The sequence below is a fragment of the Lathamus discolor genome, chromosome 10, assembly GCF_037157495.1.
Source record: "Lathamus discolor isolate bLatDis1 chromosome 10, bLatDis1.hap1, whole genome shotgun sequence".
In the NCBI taxonomy this organism is placed as follows: Eukaryota; Metazoa; Chordata; class Aves; order Psittaciformes; family Psittacidae; genus Lathamus; species Lathamus discolor.
Window position 1 is genome coordinate 10,022,501 of NC_088893.1, and position 19,693 is coordinate 10,042,193.

The 19,693-nt window shown below is 58.1% G+C and overlaps 1 protein-coding gene across 1 annotated transcript in view; it reads right to left on the reverse strand.

The window, feature by feature from the left end:
* The window catches only part of PPARGC1B (PPARG coactivator 1 beta), a 48,876-nt gene extending 29,714 nt beyond the window's left edge, over window positions 1–19,162 (reverse strand). Inside the window, exon 1 of the mRNA XM_065690466.1 lies at window positions 19,016–19,162. Coding sequence (XP_065546538.1) covers window positions 19,016–19,099 — 84 coding nt within the window. The 5' untranslated portion in view covers window positions 19,100–19,162. The remainder of the gene's footprint in view (window positions 1–19,015) is intronic.
* Between the last annotated feature and the right edge of the window lie 531 nt (window positions 19,163–19,693).

The window sequence follows — 19,693 nt, forward strand, 5'->3', positions numbered from 1 at the left end:
AACCAGCCACGGATGCCAGCGCTCGACCCAGCTGCACTTACTCTCTCCCTGGGACTACAAGAGAGAGATTGATTTTGCCAAACACTCAGGTCACACCAGGATTTGTCCCTCTGTGCACATCCCAGAGGGAAGGAGGCATGCCCCAAATTTGCTGGGGACCTGCAGCCTCTGTGATACCTTGCCAAGGTTTTCCTGAGAGACCCTGTTCACTGATGGGAAATGTGGTGCTGGGGGAATGAGTCGATGCTCAGGGCAGGGCAGGCACAGGAGGATGGAAAATGCATCCTGCATGCCCAGAAGAGCACAAAATCCTGCCAGGCTCAGCTCTGGGACATGGTGTGAAGGCAGCTGCTATGGAGCTGAGGCACGGGCAGGAGCAAGAGGGTGAATGCCGGGATACTGTAAAACACTGCCGGCTGCTGCCCACACTCACAGGCAGCTGTGAGCTGCTGTGCCATGGCACCATGCCCTGGCAGCAGACCCCACACTGCCCTGCACAGCCTCACACCCTGGACCAAGCTGCTCCTTTGCCCGAGCTCCTGTGGGGGAGCATTCGAGGGGAGGGACTCAGTGGGACCCCAAAGGTGCTGCCACAAAAATCCCAGCACTGACCCCAGCCTATGATCCCATTACAGCCACCCCAGGAGATGGCAGAGCTGGTGTGAGCTGCTCACAAGCCTCCTGCTCGGTCAGAGCAAGCTCCTGGGACCTTTCCTGCTGCTCTCCAGCAGGGATATCAGAGCAAAGGCTCTGTGCAAGAGGCAGGAGGGGCAGGGAGCCATGCTGCCTAAGCCATCAAGCCCCAGCCTGTGTGCTTGCTACCTCTATCACCACATCTGGGAAGAATGAGGGGGTTTACTCACTGGGGATGCACTGCAAGCCAGCCACTACCCCTGCGCAGCTGGAAAGCCAGGCTGGGCCGAGGCATTGCTGGCTGCTCGCAGCAGCCATCCCCCCAGCTCTTGGCACTGAGTCCCATTGAGACAGGGCCAAGCAGGATGGGAACTCCAGGCATCCTGCCTCCTGCCGCCGGCGCTCCCGGCAGGCCGGTTCACACTAGGACACCCGCTCCTGGGTGGCCAGGGCGCCCTGCTGCCAGCACTGCCGGCCTCGGCCATGACTCCTGCCCCATGCCCATGGCACCAGCCAAAGGAAACAGCCCCCAGCTCACCAGCACAGATGGTCTTTCCCCCACTGCGCTCATGCAGGGCAACTGAAAAGCCACCCTACAACTGATGGGTCCTTGATGCCTGTGGAGTGCCCCCACTGGCATGGGGGCTGCAGCAAGACTGTTTCTGCCAATGCACCATGAGTACCAACAGCAGCACGGCAGGGAGAGCCCTGTGCCCATGAACATCCCTCAGCCCAGCCCTGGCAACCTTCACCACATCCCCACACTCCGGGTGAGCTGGCCAGTCCAGTGAGCCATCCCTCAGCCAGACCTTAGAGATGGCAACAGCCCTTCTTTTGGGGGGAATGTTTGGGCTCATAAGGCAGCACATCAAGAGACCTCCTCATGCCTTTGGGGGCTGCTCCCCCTTCTCTTTTCATTCCCCGCTTAGGGACCATCCAGTGCACAAAGACTTACAGCAACCCAAATATGATCTCTGGATGACCTCCGCCCCCCTGTGCTGATGTGCTGAAGCAGCAGAGAGGGGACACACGGACGCCCTGCTTCTGCCTCCCCCCTCAGCTCAGAGGCCTTTCCCCTGCTTTCCACATGCTCACGGGGGCATAAATGCTTGGGCAGCAGCTGGTATTTGGGTAACAGGCCAGGGAGCGCTGAGGATGCTGAGCCAGAAGCACGTGCTGCTGTTGTCTGTCAGGATAGCAGCAGCAGCACATGCTCCAGGAACTCTCCCACGGCCGCCAGCAAACACCCCCGGGACCCCTGAGTGCAGATGTGAGGGGTAGCAGATGGGGGAAGAGCTGCAGGAGGCTCTGCCCTCCCTGCCTGCAGCTCCCTGGGCTGGGGGGGTCTCCTATGGCACCACCGCTTTTGCCACCCAGGACCGCAGCTCATTTGGGATGGTGACATGTGCCAGGTCCTGCTGGAGGGGGCGCTGCTCCCAGCCCTGATGGGATGCTCTGCAACAGGCTTCTTCACCCTAACCAGCTCATGTCTCCAAGCTGTGCCACCCTCCTCCACTGACAGTGACCCTCTCCCACCTTTCCCTGCAGGAGGATTTTGCTAACGCCTGCCAAGGGATTTACCAGGATAAAGGGCTCACTGAGTGCTAACCATATCCGGGAGCCGCTGGCATCCATCCTGGCAGACATCCAGTGCCATCCTGGAGAAACCTCTGCAAAACTCGCCCCCCGTGCCTGCCACCCCCTGCCCCACACCCCGGCCATCGACCCTCGCCAGGGCCACGGGTCCCATGGGAGCGAGCTGCGCCTGGGCAGCAAGCGCAAGGACATCCAAAGAAGGAAAGGAGTCGGACGCGTGGAGGAGCCGGCTGGGCTCCCTGGCCAGCCAGCAGCCCATACTGTAAAAGGAGTGGGAACAGGGATTGCACAGCTCCGGCTCCAGTGGTTTTAAGATGGCTGTGAAGCTGAGAGGAGGAGGAGGAGGACATTAACCCTGCCGGCACTGCGCTGCAGGCAGGAGCACTGCAGGGAGGGTGAATGGCAGGCTTCCCAAGGCTCCGCTGAGCAGCAGATGGACAGGGTCCCCCTGACTCCCACCCAGTACAATGCAGCTGGTGACGCATCCAGGCCTGGCAGTGCTGGGTCGGGAGATGCTGCCCTCAGGCCGTGGGAAGGAGGAGGAGGAGGAGGAAAAGAAAGAGGAGAAGGAGGAGGAGGAAGAGGCACGTGGCAGCTGCCTGTGGGAGGGAGGTGACCCTCCATGGGTGCAGGACACTCAGCAGGGTCTCAAAGACCCCTTGAACAAGGACTCCCTGGGAAAGTGCCTTCTCCCTCATGCTGTCCCCAGGAGAGCATCCCACTGGGGGCTCACCAGCACCGGAAGGGCAGGAAAGGGGCACCCATGGGTGCCACCCTTCTGGGTGCCTGCCTGTCAGCGTTGCCATCCTTTGCTAGCTGCTCAGCAGGGAGCAGCAGGGCTGAGCAATGGCTCAGCTTCCCTTCTCTCCTCCCTGTGGACACACACGTCAATAATCACTATTTTGCTACTTAATGTTTTCCTTTAAAAACATTGGGCTTGGCCTTCCCTGAGCGTTTCTGTGGGATTCATCAGGCAGCAGGAACCCAGGCGCAGGGACTGGAGGAGCAAAGGTACCGGGCACTCAACAGCAACTTCCCTTCTCTGAAATTTGTATTGGCCATTGACGTCAAATAATTATTGAGAATTATTAATTAAGAAAGCATTTAAGAGCGTTGCTTTTGTTGAGGTTTTGTCATTACAATTAGTTTATCGGCCAACAGGACAAACATCAGCCTCTGCAGTTGCTCTGAGTGCAGCAAAGCACCTATAATTAATTTCCCTTTCCGCAGCAAGCGCTTTGCTTTGACCTACCTTGGGGACTTGCCTTTGCAGGTGTGCCAACCACAACAGCCCTGGAAACACCCCACCAAAGGGACCTCAAGAGGCCCTTGGATGGGAACACCATGTCCCCTCCAGCCTGTCAGAGCAACTACACATGGATAGCAGCTCTTTTCGGGAAAGCATCCTGGCCAGATGCCCTGATCCTCGCGAGGAAGCTGCAGGGTTAAAGGGGTTGAGTCCCATAGTCTCTCCAAGGCCACTCTGCATGCACCCATACCACCCTCTGCCATGTCCCTGGCTCTTATGGAACCCACCACCCCATGCCAGCACTAGCACCTCGCCACACAGCAGCTCGCTGTGGGTGAGAGCTCAGGCACCCTGCCATCTGCAGCCTCGGGATGGGTGATTCGGCACCGGACCCTGTCCTCACTCCTACCAGCACCCTTGTGATGCTCTGTCCTGAGTGCTGGGCTCAGGGTGGGCACAAAACTGATGAGTCAGCCTGAGGAGTGGCTCCAAACATCACCTGGGGCAGCTCTGACACTTGCTGCTTCTGCGAGCTTCCAGCTCCTCTCCTATCAAACATGAGTCCAACTTGGCTCACCCCCTTCCAACACAAAATCTCCCAGAAGGGGTCAGTCCTTCCCACTTCATGCCATGGCTGCCCATGACCAGGATGGCCACAGTACAGGCAGGAGGCCATGTATACCATCCCAGAGCCAAAGGCCCACATAGGTGCAGACTTCAGAGCAGCAGCGCCTTCTCCTTCCCTCTCACCGTGGCTATCACATGTGGTGTTCCACCAGCAGCACAAGAAGGGGATTTAATTATCTCCTTCCCGACCTGGGGAAGCGGCTGGCTCACAGGTGCTTGGCACCAAGAGGCACTGCTTGGGCAGCCCAGTGCTTTCCAGGAGCTCCTCCAAGCCTTTTGTACCCTGGCAGCAGCCATCGCAAACAGCAGCAGGCAGTTGGAGAGGTAAGCTGGGGGTGCCTGGAGATCAGAGCAGCCCCACCAGTACCAAGCAGGAGAGGAGACACAAGGTTTGTGCTCAGAGTAGTTCAGGGCATGAATTTACTGCTCCCGTTTTTCCTGGGCCCTCTGGCCCAAGGGAACGTGATCCCATGGTGGATTTGGCAGTGCTGGGGTAAAGGTTGGACTTGATCTTAAAAGTCTTTTCCAAGCTAGCTGATTCTATGGTTCTACAGTGGAGCTACATCCTTCACTTACAGCCCACTCTCGTCTTGCCGCCTGCTCTGCTCAGCCACATCTTGTACCATGTCCCCTGCAGGAACTCAGGTCTGGGAGGCCACCACGCAGCACTAGGTTGTGCCTTTGAGATGATGTGACCCCTGGGGAGCAGCACAGCTTCCCAGTGCCAGGGCACAGGGACAGGGTCCCTGCACCTCTGCCATCCCATCCCAGCACTCCAGTACTCCTGCCTGTCCACGGTCTCAGGCCCCATCACACTAAGCAGAGCAGGACAGGCATGGGACACAGTGCATGTAGGCAGCACTGGTGTAGGGCACGCTTGGCTACATGCACATCCAGCACGTGTGGCAGGAGCTGGCCCTGGCAGGCATGCTGCAGCTCCTGCCTTACCAGTGCACGCACACACACGTGCCCATGCAGAGCTGAGGCCAGCAGCCATGCGGCTACTCCAGCACTCAAACCCCAGCCTGTTGAGCATGCAACACCCCGGCCTGCCTGGAAGGGAGAGGATGGCTGGGAGACAGGATAACACCATGGGACATGGGGCTGCTTCTCGGGATGGGGGCTTGAGCACTGCTCTAGGCTGGGGATCACACCTTTGCTCAGGCACAGCCAGGCAAACCTCAGGCTGGTCTCTCCAGCAGCAATTCCTGCCTGCTCCCACCTCTGCTGGGGCACCAGCAGCTCTTCCTTCCCTGGGAATGCTGGGGTGCCAGCGGGGGGTGAGGCTGGGAGGGGTGCTGGGGAAGCAGGCTGCGGCACAGCTACAGCCTGGGAGCAGAGAGTGTCTGCAGCCCTTCCATAGGGCATGCTGCAGCCCTAGCACTTGCTGCCTGCGCTCCCAGTGCTGGTGCAGCCCCAGTGCACCCACACCCCCCAAGTGCAGCACCAGGAGGGACCAGCAGCCCCCGCTCAGCAAGTGGGTCAGCTATATATAAACACAGCAGCCCCAGCAGCGCTGGTACCTTGCACCTTCCTGCCTTGCATCATTGCCACCCTAAAAACCATGGCCTGGAGACAAGCTGGCTCAGCCTGGGCTGTGGCAGCCCTGAAATGCTGCCACATTGCCAGAGGCGCTGCTGAATCTGCTCCTTCACAGCCATCACCCTGAAGGCTCCAAGCCCTGCACCCTGCTCACCACAGAGGCAGGGGACCAGGTAGGACCGACGTCCACAGGGTGGATGAGGCCTCTACTGCAAGCTGCGTGTGTACTCCTCCACACCAGGCAGGAGGGAGATTTCCACTTCCATTTATCAAAACAAGCCGCCCCAACTCCCAAGCACCAAGTTCAAAACCTCTCATTATGTCTCGGCAGGCGCACAGGCATGCCTGCACAGCAGCATGCACACACAAGTTTGGCTCATAGGGTTATGTTGAGCAGCCCTAGCGCAGCACATCACTGTGTAAGCACGTTATGCAGTAAGACCACAGCAGGGCAGTTTATCCCCAGTGTCCCCAGTTTACTGCACCCCAAGGGCAGATGCCTTCCCCAGTGCAACCTGCAACCACTCAGCTGCACTGTTGTGGTTTGTGGGTCCAGTAAATCTGGTGCTGGAGCCCAGGAGAAGGCATGGTTCGGGGTGCTTCGGGCTGCTGCCCCCTTCACAGCCTTGCTGGCAGCACACAGGAGGAAAGGGCTGGTGTTCATTCTGCACCGCTGCAAGCAGGCGGAAAAGCCCTTTGCAGCCTGCAGGTCTCCAGTTGTCTACAGTCAACCATCACCAGCCTCTCACCCAGCCTGGAGGATTGGTTATTAGGGAAAAGCACTTTAATGAGGCAGCTCGTTAAAGGCAGGAACAGATTAGCCCAGGAACCCGAGGAACTCTGTGACTGCAGAGCTCAAGAACAGGAGAAATAGGCCTCTCCCTGTCTGCGGCAAGAGATGCTGCCTCAAAGCGGTGGGCTGAACCCTTGAAAGCCCTTTCAAAGCCCTACTCCCTCCCAGGAGCCTGCATGAGCTCTGAAGACATAAGATGCCAGGAAGGGAAGACCACAGCTTGAAACCTATGAAAACACCCACTGAAATTCAAGTGGAAAGTACTCCATCCCTGATAGTCAAGTTCAGGCACTCCTCCACCACTGATCAAGCAAAATCCCAGCACCAGAGTGGACTTCCAGCAGGGACACTCCAGGGAGAAAGCCTCTGGCATGACACAGCCCCACTGGACAGGAGCGACGTGGGAGGAGAGGCAAAGGCAAGCAGAGTTCAGTCACCAGAGGAAAATTAACCCTGGAAAAAAAGTCCCATTCCATTTCCCACTACGGGGAAAGGTCTGCAGACCATCTCTTTCCACAGCCAGATGAAACACTGGTGAGCGATGAAAGCACGGGGTGAGCAGGGATCCTAGGATATTATTATTACCTCAAAGCCACTTGAACAGCAGGGAGAGGAATGAGGCTGTGGAATGGCTGTTATGAACGAAGGTGGGAACATTGCTGCTGAAGATAACTTTTTGAAGCAATAGCAATACTATGGGGCTCTTTTTTCTGTGCTTTCTGCGGGGCTCTCTGGGATTGGTGTTTACAAATATGTAAAGGGTGGGTGTCAGGATGATGGAGCTAGGCTTTTTTCAGTGATATCCAGTGATAGGACAAGGGGCAATGGGTGTAAACTGGAGCATAGGAAGTTCCACGTTAACATCAGGAAGAACTTCTTTACTGTAAGAGTGACAGAGCACTGGAACAGGTTGCCCAGGGGGGTTGTGGAGTCTCCTGCGTTGGAGATATTCAAGGCCCGCCTGGACAAGTTCCTGTGTGATGTACTGTAGGTTACCCTGCTCTTGCAGGGGGGTTGGACTAGATGATCTTTTGAGGTCCCTTCCAACCCTTGGGATTCTGTGATTCTGTGATTGGTGAACACTAATGGATCAGGCCCCGCTACAACCAGGAAACAGACCGTGTGTGCGCAGCGCTGGAGCCCAGCACCAGAGCTATGCCCTCGAGGAATAAGGGCCAGCAACAAGTGGCCGATGGAGCCAGGCACCCGCCACGGCAGGGCCGAGATCCCGCGGGAGCCGCTGGCGATGCTGCCGCCATGCCGGTTTCCATGACGACTTCAGCACTTGGCGCGAGATGGAGATGACAGGATCAGCCAGGGAAGTAACTGAGCGGAGCTGGCATCCTCCGTCTGCTGCGGCCGGCGGCACAGGGTGAAACCCGGCAGCCTCCGGGCATCTGGGTCCTCCTCGCCTCACAGGGCTGTGCTGGCTGCTGGGTGTCCCTGTGAAGCCTGCCCATCCCATCCGTCCCTCCCCAACACCTCCATGGAAGCACAGCCCAGGTCCTCATCCCCAGCCCTGTGCTGGTTGGGTGCACATCCAGCACTAGAGCACCCAGCCAGATTTGTGCCCTGGCTCTCGCCCCAGCGCTGCATTTCCACTCCTGGTGAGACTGTGTGCCGGGCAGCACCACCTCCCAGCACACACATCCCTTCACATCCCAAGCTCATGGTGTCAGGGCCAGCAGGCACTGTGGGTACCCAGCTCCCCTCTGCAGCTCAAGGAGATGCTGCAGGCTGGGACCGAGCCCAGCAGTACCAGCCTGCACCAGGACATCCCTGATCCTCATCCCTGAACCTCAGCCTCCACCAAGGCTTTCCCTGGCTTCAGAGTAATCCAAACGCCCCAGCCAGACGTGCTCAAGCAGACGCAGAGGGACACCATGGAGCAGTGAGGAACCAAACACCCGCAGCACATGACTCCCCAGCTGGCACGGTCCCCCCATCCCGAAAGCCACCAGTGCCGAGATGAGGAGCGCTCCCAAGGGACCACATCCCTTGCCAAGCCACCGCACGTGGCCACTGCTTTCCCATGCTGCTGGCAAGGAGCATGCAGGGCTGGGACCCCCAGCACCTCCTCCCGCAGGATCCTGCCCTTTTATTCCAGCAGTGCAATTAGCCTTGCTGACCCCTGAAATCCTCAGCCTCTCTAAGCAGCCATGCATTAAATCCCGGATCCAAGAGTGGAAATAGACTTCGTAAAAGGCTTATGGCCCTATTTATTACATTTTACGCATGATGGAGTCCGACAGCACGGCAGCGGCGCTGCGGTCGGCGCTGGCTCTGCCTCACGCCGAGGCAGACGGACAGGCACGGTCTGGAGCAGGCAGCAGAGCCTCAGCGGGTGTCTCCTCCTGGCCAGGCTTGGGTTGCCAGCTGAGTGCTCCCTCAGACACGGGCAGGCAGGGATATCGATCTAGATGAAAGCTAACACTGCTCTCGGGGCTGGGTAACCGTATCTGCCGCACATTTGTATTCCTTCGAGCAGGGCGGGAGGGCTGCAGCCATCTGCCCAAGCAGCCCGGGGATGCTGGGGATGCTGTGAGCCCTCCGGATGGATCTCCACATCGCTGCCTTCCCCCATTTCAATGCACAGCCCTTACTTCCTTTGTTTCACCTCCTTGCGAGGGCCAAATATCACAGGCCTGAGGAAGGCATCACCAAAAAGGCAGCACCCTTCCTTCAGACCCCAGCCACATCTGGTCTAGCAGGGACTGGGGGGCTGCCATGGCTCAGCGCTGAATCTGCCCTTTCCCTACCCATGCGATGGGAGCCAAGAGGCATCACACTGGGGCTTGCAAGGCTGTACAAGGGCATTATCTGACGCTAGCATGTATGTGTCCACCAACACCTCCCTGGGGGTCCCACTGTTTAGCCAGGTGATGCCTGCCCTGGTGGGATGGGAACGGGTGGCAGAGGGCATGGTGAGGGGCAGGGATGGGAAGCTGGGGGGGCATGCAGAGAGACAGAACCACCACATGCAGAGGAAAGAACAAGAAAAGCACAGAGATGAAGGCTCAAATAGCTGAGGGACCCTCTGCTTTCCTGCAGAATAAGGCAGCTTCTGTGCATCTCCATCAGGACCCGAGCCACAAGACAGGTCAGGGAGCCCCTGCAGCAGCACAGGAGCCAGGATCTCTCTGTCAGCACTGCAAAGCAGGCAGAAGCAAAGGGGCACACAAGGGTGCCCTCTCCATGCGCTTATAAATAGCCAGCTGCAGGGACTCAGGCAGCACATGTCCCATGCCCCAAGTCCCTGGGACACCAGCATGCACAAACACAAGCATCAGCTCCCCAGCTCCTTGGAAAGGACCAACGGCACCCTCATCGCAGGGCAGTTGGAGATGTCAGGAGGCAAAAGCAAAGGCCATGCTGTGCACCTCCAAGAAACTCAGTCCCATCAACACTTGGTGCAATGTGCAAGCCTTGCTGATCCAAGGTGGTACAAGAGAGCCCCAACATGCTACATGGGTAAGCCAGTGAGGTGGTCAGACCGCTCAGGCAAACCCATCGCTTGTGCTCACTCCAAAGGCAATGAGGGGGCTTGTGCGTATGAAGCAGCAGAAGCGGGTCCATGGGATGTGCACAGTGCCCAGCTCCCATCACTGGCCAAGTGTACAGGCCCCAGTGCCCATAAGGGTGGGGAGAGTACAAGCCTCGCAAGGGGAGCTGGCACCCATGAGGTGTCCCTCGGCATTCCAAAGGCTCAGTCCGACACCTTTCACTGAAGGAGCTCTAAGGACTGATGCCAGTGGTGCCCCACACACCTAAAGGCAGAAGGACCTTCACCGTTCCTTGCCTCCCCACATCGCAGCAGTGCCTCTGCTCCAGCACCCCTGAACAACCACCCCGAGGAGCTGCAGCCCCACAGAGCCCTTTGGCAAGGCAGGAGGCGGAGGTTTCACCAAACAGCTCAGCTTTGCCTCTGCGCTTTGGAGCACCGTTCCTTCCTCCAAGGGGAGGTGATGGCACATTAGCAAACAGCATGTTTGGGCATAGATGGGCTCTGGCCTCAAAAGGTATTGAGACATTTAGAAAAAGCCCTGCATTCCCCATCTCCACAGGTTCCTGCTCCCTGCCAGCCTGTGCAGCCCAGTCACCGCCACAGGCTCCCCATTGCCCCAGGATGGCTGCAAGCCCACTCTGTTAATGACAGGGGAATAACCCCCTGGGTCTGACTGAAGGAGGTTTAAATTCCCCCTAACACCAGTCCACAAAGGTTCCATACCCACCAGGGCAGCCGCAGGCAAATCCTCCCTCCTGAGTGGCTGCTATATTTAGGTATCTAAATGAGGCAAAGTGGCTCTTTCCAAAAAAGAGTTACTTTGGGTTACATAAATACAGAGCAAAACTTCAAAGCTGTGTTTCCAGGTCCTAGCACTGCCATATATGAGCAGCAGGGATGGGGACAGTCTCTCCCCGATAACGTGCCTTTATTTTCATCTCAGCTGGATGTGCAGATGGGTTTCCAGCTCCTCCGGCAGACGGGCAGCAAGCAAGCAGTGCAAGCTGAGACCAGGGAGCCTGGATAAGTAGACCCTCATGGGCAGCCCCTGGTCACTGCAGGGAGGCAGGGGCAGGGGGGCTGTCAATGTGCTGCATCCTGGACGTGCTAAGAGAGGAACGGAGAAGGCACTGCAGAGAACACTGCAGGCAGGCCAGGCAGCACAGGCAGGAGGAGTCAACAGAAGTAAATAAACTGAGCAGCTCCAGCCCTCCCCGTCCATGCCTGTCCTCACAGTGCCCCCACGACATCCCTCCATGCTCAGCTGCTGACTTCCTTCCTCCTGCATCCACTTCCACATCCTGAAGCCTCTGGTCCCATGAGGAGCGCAGACGCACGCAGGAGCGTGTCCCAGACACCTACCACTGCTCGCCCCAAGCCCCAGGGCTGCAGGGCAGGGGCTGCCCCTGCTCCCAGCTCAGCTGCTGGGCAGGGCTGGCTGCTGGTCACCAGCGAAGCAGTGTCCCCAGCAGAGCCGGGTGACAACACGCACCATGGGAGTTTCTGGGGACACGTACCACGTGCTTTCGTTTTCAAAATACATATAAATAGACACACTTATTCCCTCCTAAAAGGACATGGCCACAAGAGGGGAAAAAAAAAAGGCAGCTCAAATACCATCCGACCTTTCAGCCTGAGAAAACCACACAGTTCTCGTACACAGGCTTGAGAGCTGTTACCTGGGAAATGGGTTTTAGCATAAAACCCATATGTGCCAGTCTCCTGGAGGGGCCCACATAGAGACAGAAACTTCCTTTTTAAGAAGAACATTTGCGATTTTTTCTTTTCATTATTAGCACAGTCAGGTCGTGACTATCTGTGTGCAAGCTCGCTCGCAAGGAGAAATGAAGCTGCTTGGATTAAACCTCCAGCTCCTGCTATGCAGAGCTCTGGGGTTTGTGCTGAACAAGGGGAGGTTTAAAAGCCTCCTGTCACCCTCCAGCCCTGATCCTCCCGGCACACAGGCCATGGCTCTCCCAGTGCTGCCAGCCCGGAGAATGCCCGCTCTGCCTGGGCAATGTGTGAGGAGCCAAAGGAAAGCACCATGGCTACCCCATCAGCAGGAGATGCTCGCAGAGGGGTGGCCTCTGCAGGGGAAAGAGAAGACAGAGCCTGCCCCTGCCTTAGCCTCCAAGGAGAGCTGTGTGAGTGCCACGTTTTGCACCCCCAGCTCCTTGCTGTTATCCAAGCACATGCACAACCATCACACCGGCTGCAATCAGCCCTCTAACGCAGCCTGGCTGCTGGGGGGGCTCAGTCTCACGTGCATGCAAAGGGTCATGGCAGTGTCCTGCTGGGATGTTTCCTGAAACACCCCACGGCTACATTTGTACTTTCTTCATTAACAAAAATAACATCACTTGCTCCTGCTTTGGCTAAAAGCGAAGCAGGAAAGTGCTCGGCAAGAAGATGGGGACAGGACCATGCTCCCCTGCACCCCAGCTCTTTGTGCAGCTGTGGCCACGTGTCCCCTCATGGTAGGAGAATCAGGTCCCCAGCTGTCACTTGCATGCGGGGAAACCTGCATTCCCCCCTCATCCAGGCAGGAGGGAGCAGAACAAACGCGGTTAGCGGCAGCCAGGCTTCCTTCCGTACGCAAGGCGCAGCGGCCAGCACGCTGCTCCGGCTGCAGCACCAGCCTGCGGATGCTCTGCCCAATCCCCTCCATCTCCCCCCGCCACAGGATTTCCTTGCTCCTGATGCGCACGAAAATTTAGGAAATGAGGGCTCCTTGGGGACTAGGTGGGGAAGGCAGCTTCCAGCGGGGGGGGGGGGGGGGAAGGACGACACCTCCACACCCCTCGCCTGCTGCCCCGTACGTGGGGTTGAGCAGGGTCCTGCAGCCCCCCCACACAAAGGCCGAGGAAGCAGAAGCCACAGCAGCGGTGAACTTGCTGCAAACTGAAACAGGAACCGAGGAGCCTGACCAGCGGCGCTGGCTCAGCACAAGGGGCTGCTGGGGCCGGCTCCCTGCCGCTGCAGGCAGCGACCGCAGGGCGCAGGAGCAGAGGGAGAATTTAGAAAATGCATCTCAGTCAAGATAGGCTGCCCTGAAACCACGGTCCCTGAGAGAGCTCATCCGATCCTCTGCCACCTCAGCACAAAAACATCCATATCAAGCATGTTCTGCCAGGTCTCTGGGGAGGGGAGGAGTGTCACATCAGCCCTCCCGCTGCTCTGGGGTCTCACCCGCTTCAGCCCCATCACATCGGCTGCCCCTCACCAAGGGCAGAGGCCTCCTGCTCCCCACTGCGATGGCAAACGCCTGCCTGCTCGCTGCCTGGTGCGGGGTGGGTACAGGCAGGTATATAAAGCTCCTGTGATACTTCAGCAGGACCCTCCTCATGCTCCCTGACAAAGCTCCTGGCGCAGGGGCACTGGGAGGCACTCGGGGCCTGCCGGCTTTGCCTTGGGACAGCAGGGATGCAAGATAAGCAAAGTATTCTCCCTAAGCCCCACACTGCTGCCCAGGAGGCAGTCATGATCAAAGGTTAGTCTGGCTACTGGATGGGGCCATCCCAAAGAGCCCCCAGGGCTGCCAGAGTCTCCACACTCCCCACCAGCAGATACCAGACTTGCTGCACGGGGAACCCCTCCCGGGGGTTTTCCAGCTCTTTCAGGACCGAAGGAGATTTCCAGCCTTTTTCTTTCCCAGTCTGAATTCTGAAGTGAATTGGTTTTAACACAGCAATTTACAGCAGCTCAACCCTGGCTGCTGCCTCTGCCCAGGAGGTACAGCAAAGACAAAAGAGAGCAGGGTGATGAGACCGTGAGTGCAGCCGGATCTGTGCAAAGTCCTTTGGCATTTCTCAGAAGCTCCCATTATAAAAAAAACCCACAGTAAATAAATAAATAAAGTTTTGTGAGCCAGGGTTCAGGAAAAGTGCTGAAAAGCAGAACAGCCAAGAGATAAGGGAAGGGAAACACATTGGCTGGACCACCACGACTGCCCCTAGAATTAGGTCACTACCTCACCTGACCACTCGCCCCATTAACTTCAACCTTTACTCTCTGGCTCGTTACTACAAGCAGAGGCAGCTTCAAACATCCTCTTCCAGGAACTCACAAGAGGGTAGCTCACCAAGGAGGTGGGGGGGACCTGCCCTTCCCACACAGCATGCAGGCAGGGAGCCACTGCCCGCTCTGGGGTGCAGGCAAGGGGCTGCCAGACCGTGTCCCCCCGGGCGCAGGAGCGCACTCAGGACCATGGCGGTTGGCCCTGCGCGGCCACGCTGGCCCTGTGCATGTACAAAGTTCCCCCTCCGCGAAATCACTTCAGGCTGCCAAGCAGTCACGAGAAGCGCTAGCCCGCGCAGGGTTGCCATGGAGCGGGGCTCGGCTGCGGGAGACCGGAGCCGATCCCTCTGGCAAACGCGCTCCCCAGCCGAGGCTCTGCCGGCACCTCGTGCCCCTGGCTCCTTTCACCCCTGCTACTCTGCAGTGGAGAGTGAATGCAACACGCGTGGTCCTGGTGGAGCCTCACCCCTGGGGACGGCCCTTTCCTTCCCTGGCAGAGCCAGGCCCCTCTCCGTGCTGCAGAGCCCCATGGGGAGCTCGAGCTCAGAGCACCCTGCAGGGATGGTGCCCCTCACCCCGGTGACACCATCTCCCCAAGCCCCTCATCCTGGTGAGGATCTCTGGGACACCATCTCCCCAAGGCCAGGAGCAGGCAGAAGCAGCAGTGGCTTCGGTGGTATTTGCCCCGCAGGCACCGCACTAGCAAAGGCACAGACTGCCCCTGCAGAATGCCTCTGCCCCAGGGTGATGTCCCTGAGCTCCTAGGAGTGCTGGCACATGCTGGCCATGGGGAAGCGTGGCCTTGCCACAAGCTCCCATGCTCTGCCACAAGCCAGTACCCAGACCCACCAAAGGGCATTTCAGAGCCTGCTGGGCTCCTGCACCTCTGGAGCAGCAAGCAGCAGTGGTCAGCAGCACAGCAAACCAGCTGTCGGGAGGCAGCCTATAACGTCCCTGTCCCCAGCCCCACAGACCCATTCCTCAAAGCCAGGAAGAAGTTTGGGGCAGGCAGGGCACCCCCTGGGCATTTTTCATAGGACAACCAACAGCCCTGAAGTGCCAGAGCAAGTGGAGTTTGTAGCTACAAAGAGGCTTTTGACATTGGAAAGGTTAATGTAAGAGAGAGATCCGTCTCCCTCACAAAGCTCCCTTTGCTGGAGGCACTAGATTGAGACCTTAATTATTCACCTGTTGGAGAGGTGCCTTTCCATTACGGCACGAGATATGAGCAGGGATGCACAGGCAGGAGCTCGGAAAGCCCATGGCGTGGGGCAGCCCTGGGCCTGCCAGGCTGGGGAGCACCGGGGTGTCTGGTCGGAAGCAGGGGGCAAAGACGGGCAGGGGTGTGTGAATGCTCTCCAAGGGGCTAGGTTTGAGGCCAGCCCTCTCTTCCTGAGCCACCGGTCCCTGCTGCTGAGGCTCAGCAGCACACGGTGCTCACCGTCTCCCGCCGCGGCTGCAGCAACCACCGTCCCTGCTTTGCAAACGTATCCACTGCTGACTGCCACCATCCATAACGTGTTGCCAACGTGCCACAGCCACCTTGCAGTGCTTTCCTGGGAGAGCAAGGGGGTTTCCAGCCCTAGCAATGTAGCAGCAATGCTGCCAGGCTAGAGACGCATTCTACACAGGCCCTTGGGCTGTCTCGGCTACCCAGACACCCCCCCACATACAGAGATCTTTGACAAAGAAGCTACAGCAAAGGCAGCATTGGTTTGATTGATGAGCACTATTAGAAATCAGGCCTGAGTCCGCACCTCATGACTAGCAGTGACAACCCACCCAATGGGCCTCTTTTCCACTGAGGGCTTCACTGTGCCTCTTGCCTTCATCAATGGATTAAGCTGTTAGCAGGAGGCTGAGAAGTTAAAGAGCGAATATTGTATTTCAGTTCCTGTGATCTTTAAACATCTCGCCGAGAAGCAGCCTGGTTGTTTTTTCGCCCCTGCTGCACTTTGTTTGGGGTTTTTAAACAAATCAAAGCCGTAAGTCAAACTGCTCCTGCCTCTCGCAGGGATGCTGAGAGGCTCTGGCTGCTCCCGGCAGAGCTGCCTGGCTGGCACTTCCCAGCGCCTGGTGCCAGCAGACAGACCAGCTACAACCAGCTTCATACCTCTGAGCAGCGGAGTTGCACAAAATGGATTAAGCAGGCCCAGAAATGACACGTTTTGAGTTGCAGCAGAACGGAGTCACTTTCTTTTTGTTGTTGTTAACAAAGAAGGAGTTGACAGGAGAAAGGCAGATGCCAAGTGAAAAACCCTGATTTTCCTTCTGTAGCAATGCAGGTACCACGTGAATCATCGCTGTCCTCAATATGTAAATAGAGGTTAGCAAGCATCCTCAGCACAAGCCCATATAACTAAGGGACCGATGCAAATATCTATGTCAGACCTTCACCATGCATCTCCCCAAGAGCCCTCCTGGAGAGGAAGGGATCATCGGGCAGCTACAAGCACCCAACTGTGCCTTTCTCAAAACGTACTGCAAAAGCAAAGGACGGGAGGAACATGAGGCAGAGAGGAGGAGAGTCAGCGTTCCTCAAGATTTCCATGAAGGAAATGGCGATTGATGATCTCGTGGCCTCCTGACATTGCAGCCTCTCAGGACAGCCTGGTCTTGTGCTCGAGCACTGGGGTCTTTGCAGAAGCAGCTTTCAGGCTTCATTGAGAAGTCAGGAACCCAGTTGTAAGCACAGGCTCGTACAGTAGTAATGGGGAGAGACGTCAGCAGGCAGTGCGGCCCGCCTCCCGCTCCCAGTTATAAACCAGGCATGTGACAGCAGCCAGGGCTGGAGCCTTCCCTGCAGTTTCATCAGAGGTTAAGGTACAAGCACAACACAGCTTACAACTTCAGGCGTTTCTTAAGCAAATGTATGCAAATCATCGCTGGGGGAAGGCTTTTTTTCTTTCCTCACCCTTTTTTCTTCTCTTTTCACCCTGGCTTTTAACCCCCTGCGCACGTGGGGACAGAGGAAATGCAATTATCAGCAGCAGGCGCCGGGTGGGAGAGCAAACACTGGCTGCACACCAGAGAGAACCTGCGGCGGGCTGCAAGAGCCCTGTGCTGCACCTTATGCACCTACAGGCATAGACCAGCACTAACTCAGTGCATAGCTACGCTGCTCCCTGCAATGTAATGCACGTATGGGAGAGGGAGAGAGAAAGAAGGGACAGGCACAGCAAACCCTATTTCAGGAGATGCCATAAAAACAGTCTTATTTCATCGCAGGCCATTTCACACTCCCAAATTTTGCAGGGGATGTTCACAACATGGTGGTTTTGCACCAGGAAGGATGACAATTTGCAGGATTATTCTCCCCCCCCCCCCCCCCCCCCCCCAAGCAGTCCCTTTTTAGAATAAGATTCCTAAATTGGCACATCAAATGCTGACCAAAAAGCAGAAAAAGAAACAAGCCTTCAGATGCGTGCTGCAATCTTACGAGCTTTTCATTTCATGCTAAGCAGGCGGAGAACAGGCAGGTTATTGCAGGGAAGTGAAGCCAGGAACTTTCACCTGCACAGGGAGCGATGGGGCTGGTGGGAGCTGCAGCCTTTCTGCTGGGGATGGCATCCCACACAGCCAGCCTGCTCTCCCCTAGCCAACAGTTCTCTCAGCAATACTAAATCCGTCCACATCAGAAAACACAAACCGCTTACAAAACCTTCTCAGCCCACTTCTCACCCTTGCTGACCCCCGTGCTGTAATCAGCCTGTCAGCAGATCTTCGTTAACCACCGGACCTGCCGCCTGCCCCCCGCTCTGCCCCCAAGCAAGATGCCCCGCTCCCATGCCAAGCTGGAGCGCTCTGGAGCTGGTGCATGCAAGGAGAGGTGTCAGGACTACATCAATCTAGCTGGTGGCAAGACCTGCCTGGTTCTGTCTGGCACACGCACCAGGGGCAAATCTGATTTACCAAGTCTTGAGACCTTATTTGTTTTGAACCCAAACAGCAGGATTAGTCCCTGTCCCATTCCTGCTGTTTGCAATCTCGGAGCTAAAGTGGTGAGAGAGCAAGGGTTGGGATGAATGTGCTAGCTTCACAATCGAAGCTATTTTGTAATCTGTGGTTATGAAAGTGAAGGGCTGGAGGGATGATATATAACTACAGAAAACTCTTCCCACTTGCACCAGGCTCATCAATCCCACTGCAAAATGTGCGGTTGGGCTCCCAGATCAGCGCCGGCTCTCGCGGCTGCCCGGCTCATTGTATAGTGCCTCTTCACCCCCCAAAATGGAAAAGCATGCAAGCCCTATAGCCAGCACTGCTCACTCTCGTGATCGAGCGCGAGCTGCCAAGGAGCCTTAATCTGATTTTCATACCCAGCTCCATCCAGAAGGGAGCACATCCAGATTTCGGGGCCGCTGACTGGCAGCACCGAGACCCTTCTCCCTGCTAACCCCCCCCTCCCCAAACCTCCATCCCCCAGGATCCCAGCCCGAATGCGTGTAACTGACGCTCGGCATGACTCATCCCACAGCCCGGCTCCATCACCCCTGCGGAGCCCCCCCCCCCCGCCGCCCTGCACCGCGGCCTCCCCCTCCCCACCACTGCAAGGGGGTGCTGCAAAGGGGGGGGGGGGGGGAGTGTGCCAAAACCACCAACCCATCAACTTCTCTCTCCTCCCTCTTTCCCCCCCCCCCACCCCCCATTTCCCGCAGAAGCGGGAGGAGGGGGGGGGCCGCGGGAGTCCACGTGCGAGTGGTGCTGAAAGCGCCGTTGGGGCTGCGGGGTTGGTGCCGCGCCGGGGCCGCCCCGAAGCCACGGGGAGGGGCGCGCAGAGACCCACGGCGTCGGCAGGGTTCCGCGCGTTCCCCCCCACCCTGTATCGCCCTCCTCTGCGCATCTGCGGAGCAAACGGGACCCCCGCGGAGCCTCCGGGCTGCTGCGGGAAAAGCCGGTCCCTGCACCCCACTACACCGGAGGAGTGCGGACACCGTCTCTTCCCGCAGGAGCGCCGGGAAGCGGGGGGGGCCGCCGGTTCCCCCCCCGTTCCATGAGTTGCACCGCGCTGTGGAGCCGGGCAGCAGAGCCCCCCCCGCCCCGCCCGCCCTACCTGGCTGTCAGCGAGGTAGCTGAAGACGAAGGAGGAAAGCTCCTCGTCGAGCAAAGCGCTGCAATCCGGCCCCGGCTCCGCCATCTTCCACCTCCGGCTCGGGCTGAGGCGGCACCGAGCATGCAGCAGGCGCGGCGGCGGCGGGGAGCCGGGCGGCCGGTGGGGCGGAGCCGCCTGCAGCCCCCGCCCGCCGGCCGCGGGAGCGGGGCGGGGGGACCCCCGCGGCTGCGGGGTGCGCACGGGGCACCGGCAGCGTCCCGCGGGACCCGTGCCCACCGCGCCGCCACCCAGAGACCGCCGGCCCTTGGACGTGGGGGCTCCCCGGCAGCCGCTGGGTCAGCCCCGTCGAGCCGCGTGAAGCCTGTGTGCGCACGTCGGGGTGAGGGTCACATCCAGGCTCGGGGGGGTCATCTCGTGGGGCTGGCGGACACGCGGGGCAGCTTCCCATGGGACGTGCGCCCACTTTAAGCACCACTGTGTACACCTTAGGAGTGACAGCCCTTAAAAGCGGGGATACCCTGCAGCACCCAACAGTCCCTACATCACTGCACATTTATATATATATGTATATATATGAGATATATAAACCCTGGGAGCAGTGTGTTGGGCTGAGGGTCACGTCCAGGCTCTATGGGTCTGCAGTGGATTGGGACCAGGTAACTGAGAGCAAAGATTAAC